The 2,834-nt window shown below is 33.7% G+C and overlaps 1 protein-coding gene across 1 annotated transcript; it reads left to right on the forward strand.

The window, feature by feature from the left end:
* Positions 1-933: 933 nt before the first annotated feature.
* Positions 934-1,983, forward strand: LOC145050464 (uncharacterized). The gene has a single exon (XM_078998709.1). The coding sequence runs from the start codon at positions 934-936 to the stop codon at positions 1,981-1,983; it is 1,050 nt and encodes a 349-aa protein (XP_078854835.1).
* The last annotated feature ends 851 nt before the right edge of the window (positions 1,984-2,834 follow it).

Genomic DNA, 2,834 nt, shown 5'->3' on the forward strand with positions numbered 1-2,834 from the left:
CACTAGAGGAATTAACAACTTGTTATATAATATATTGGTATAATATATAAAAATTTTACTAGTGTCTTTTAAATAAACTATAGATAACTAATTTATTTTAATTTTATAAAGATTATATGATGATGATGATAATAATAATAATAATAACAATAATAATAATAATAATAATAATAATAATAATATAGGATAATTTGAAAGTTATATAAATTAAAAATATGTTTTTGAACCAATTTGGATTGTTTAATTTAAATTTTTAATTAGTACTTTTGTATTAATAACTGAAATCGTTAGAAATATAACATAATTCGAAGTTGTTATTAGGATAGACTTTCTTATTTTTAAATTTTGAGTTAGAATTGATATGTTGCCAAAAGAATAGAAAATGATAAATATCTTAGAAAATATCACGTGTAAAAGAAGCATGTTAGAAAAAGGATATGTGGCATTATTAAGTTTCATTTATTTATTTATTAGGATATGTAGATGTAGATATGCTCTACTGATAATAGGTAAGAAGTAGTTCTATGAAAAATTAAAAATTGATTATTAACTTTATTAGAAAACATATATGTGTATGTGGTGTTTGGTGATTATAATGAGGTTTGGGGTACCAAGGATAGGTTTAGTTCGTCTTATTGCCAAATTTTGGTGGATAATTTTAATTTATTGGATATTGTTATTTTATTGCTTATCTTTATCTTGTATTAGATTAGTATTAGATCATTCTTTTCCATAGCTTAGCCCGAGATTTATTGATTTGGTTATTATCCCTGTTCTTCTTATACATGGATTCTATTTATTGGGGCTTTGCTGATCAATAAAACAGCTTTTGATTGATTCTCAGAATAATACTATAGATTTCTACATGGTATCAGAGCACGATTATGAGACCTAAAATAAAAAAAAAACACATACCTTGCTTCCGCTAGAAGAATGACAGGAGGAGCAGCCAAAGACAAAGATATCAGAGAAGGTTCTGGTGTCGGGATCGATCAAAAATCGCCATATTATCTTCATCCTTCAGATGTACCAAAACAACTTCATGTCAATGAAGTTCTCTTGGATTCCAATTTTAACGACTGGAACCAAGAGATGGAAAACTTTCTATTCGCCAAAAAAATTGATTTTGTCGATGGAACACTTCAAAAACAAGAAAAAGGAAAACCGGATTACATGCCTTGGATGAGGTGCGACGCGATGGTAAAGGGCTGGCTCACCACCGCGATGGAAAAGGGAATTCGTGACAGCGTCAAATATGTGACTTCGGAAGCAGAGATCTGGACAGACTTACATGAACGATTCGGTAAGGAGAGTTCTCCAAGAGCCTTTGAATTAAAACAAAAATTAGCTGCAACTAGAAAAGATGGTTCGTCTGTTTCTACTTATTATACCAACTTACGCACACTTTGGGATGAAACGTCATCCATATTGCCCTTCCCAAAGTGTTCATGCAATAATTGCTCATGTGAAGTTGGAAAGAGACTTAGCGAATATCAAGAGAAAGAGCACCTATACAATTTCCTTATGGGATTGGATGGAGAATTCTCCGTTATCAAAACACAAATCCTGGCCACTAAACCGATACCCTCGCTTAGCACCGTGTATCATCTAGTAGCTGAAGATGAAAGACAAAGGACGATTTCCAATGACAAAAGAACACCTGTTGAGCCGGCGGCTTTTAAAACATTCCAAAGTCGAAGCAAAAACTTTGATTTAGCGAAAGAAAAGAGTGTTTCCAAGACATTTAAAGACAAGAAAGATGAGGATTGCACTCACTGTAATAAAAATGGCCATAAACGTGAGGGGTGTTTTAAGCTTGTTGGGTATCCTGACTGGTGGCCTATAAAGAAGAATGAGATGCACAAGACAATGGCAGCCCATGTTGAAGTGGAAGAGCGCCCAATACCTGAACTTACCAAAGAAAAGTATCAAATGTTCATCAATCACTTCAAGAATTCGAGTATTGATGAAGAACCGTCTTGAAGTGCCAACATGGCTGGTAAGGATGATTGGATCATCGATTCAAGTTGTACCGAACACATTACCTCTAATCCTAATTTACTTACTAATAAAAGGGCCACACAATTTGAACCTTCTGTTGTAATACCTAATGGTGATGCCATTCTTGTAAAGGGAAAAAGAGATTGTACCGTTTCAGGGGGAGTCAAAATTAATGGGGTTTTATGTGTACCAAAGTTCAAATGCAATTTACTTTCAGTTAGCCGTATCACTAAAGATCTCCAATGTGCTGTAACTTTCTTCCCTGATTTTTGTATTATGCAGAAACTCAACACGAGGAACTTGATTGGATCGGGTAGACGCCAAGGGGAATTGTACCAAATGGGGATGACTGGAGATAGAAGAGCCATGACTGCTATGACAGACACTTTGCACATAAGGTTAAGTCACGCCTCAAAGGGATAGCTATCAAAAGTAGATTTAATTAAAAACAATTTTGTTGAGTTTAGTAATAAAGTTTGTGACTTATGTGCTAAGGCTAAGATTGTTAGAAACTCTTTTACTGTTAGTATAAATAAAACTAGCCATACCTTTGAATTAATACATTGTGATATCTGGGGGGTTATCGGATACCTTCCTACCCAAATGCAAATTATTTACTCACTATAGTTGATGACTATAGTAGAGTTGTTTGGGTTTTTCTCATTAAACACAAAAACGACGGTAGTGAATGTCTTATAAACACATTAAGAGAATTAGACGTGACAATGGTGGTGAGTTTACCTCTAATTTCATGCACGATTTCTATAATAAAGAGGGCATATTACTTGAAACCAGTTGCCCATATACACCACAACAAAATGACGTTGTGGAAA

This window comes from Lactuca serriola, chromosome 5, assembly GCF_051521515.1.
Source record: "Lactuca serriola cultivar US96UC23 chromosome 5, Lser_US96UC23_V15, whole genome shotgun sequence".
Taxonomy (NCBI): domain Eukaryota; kingdom Viridiplantae; phylum Streptophyta; class Magnoliopsida; order Asterales; family Asteraceae; genus Lactuca; species Lactuca serriola.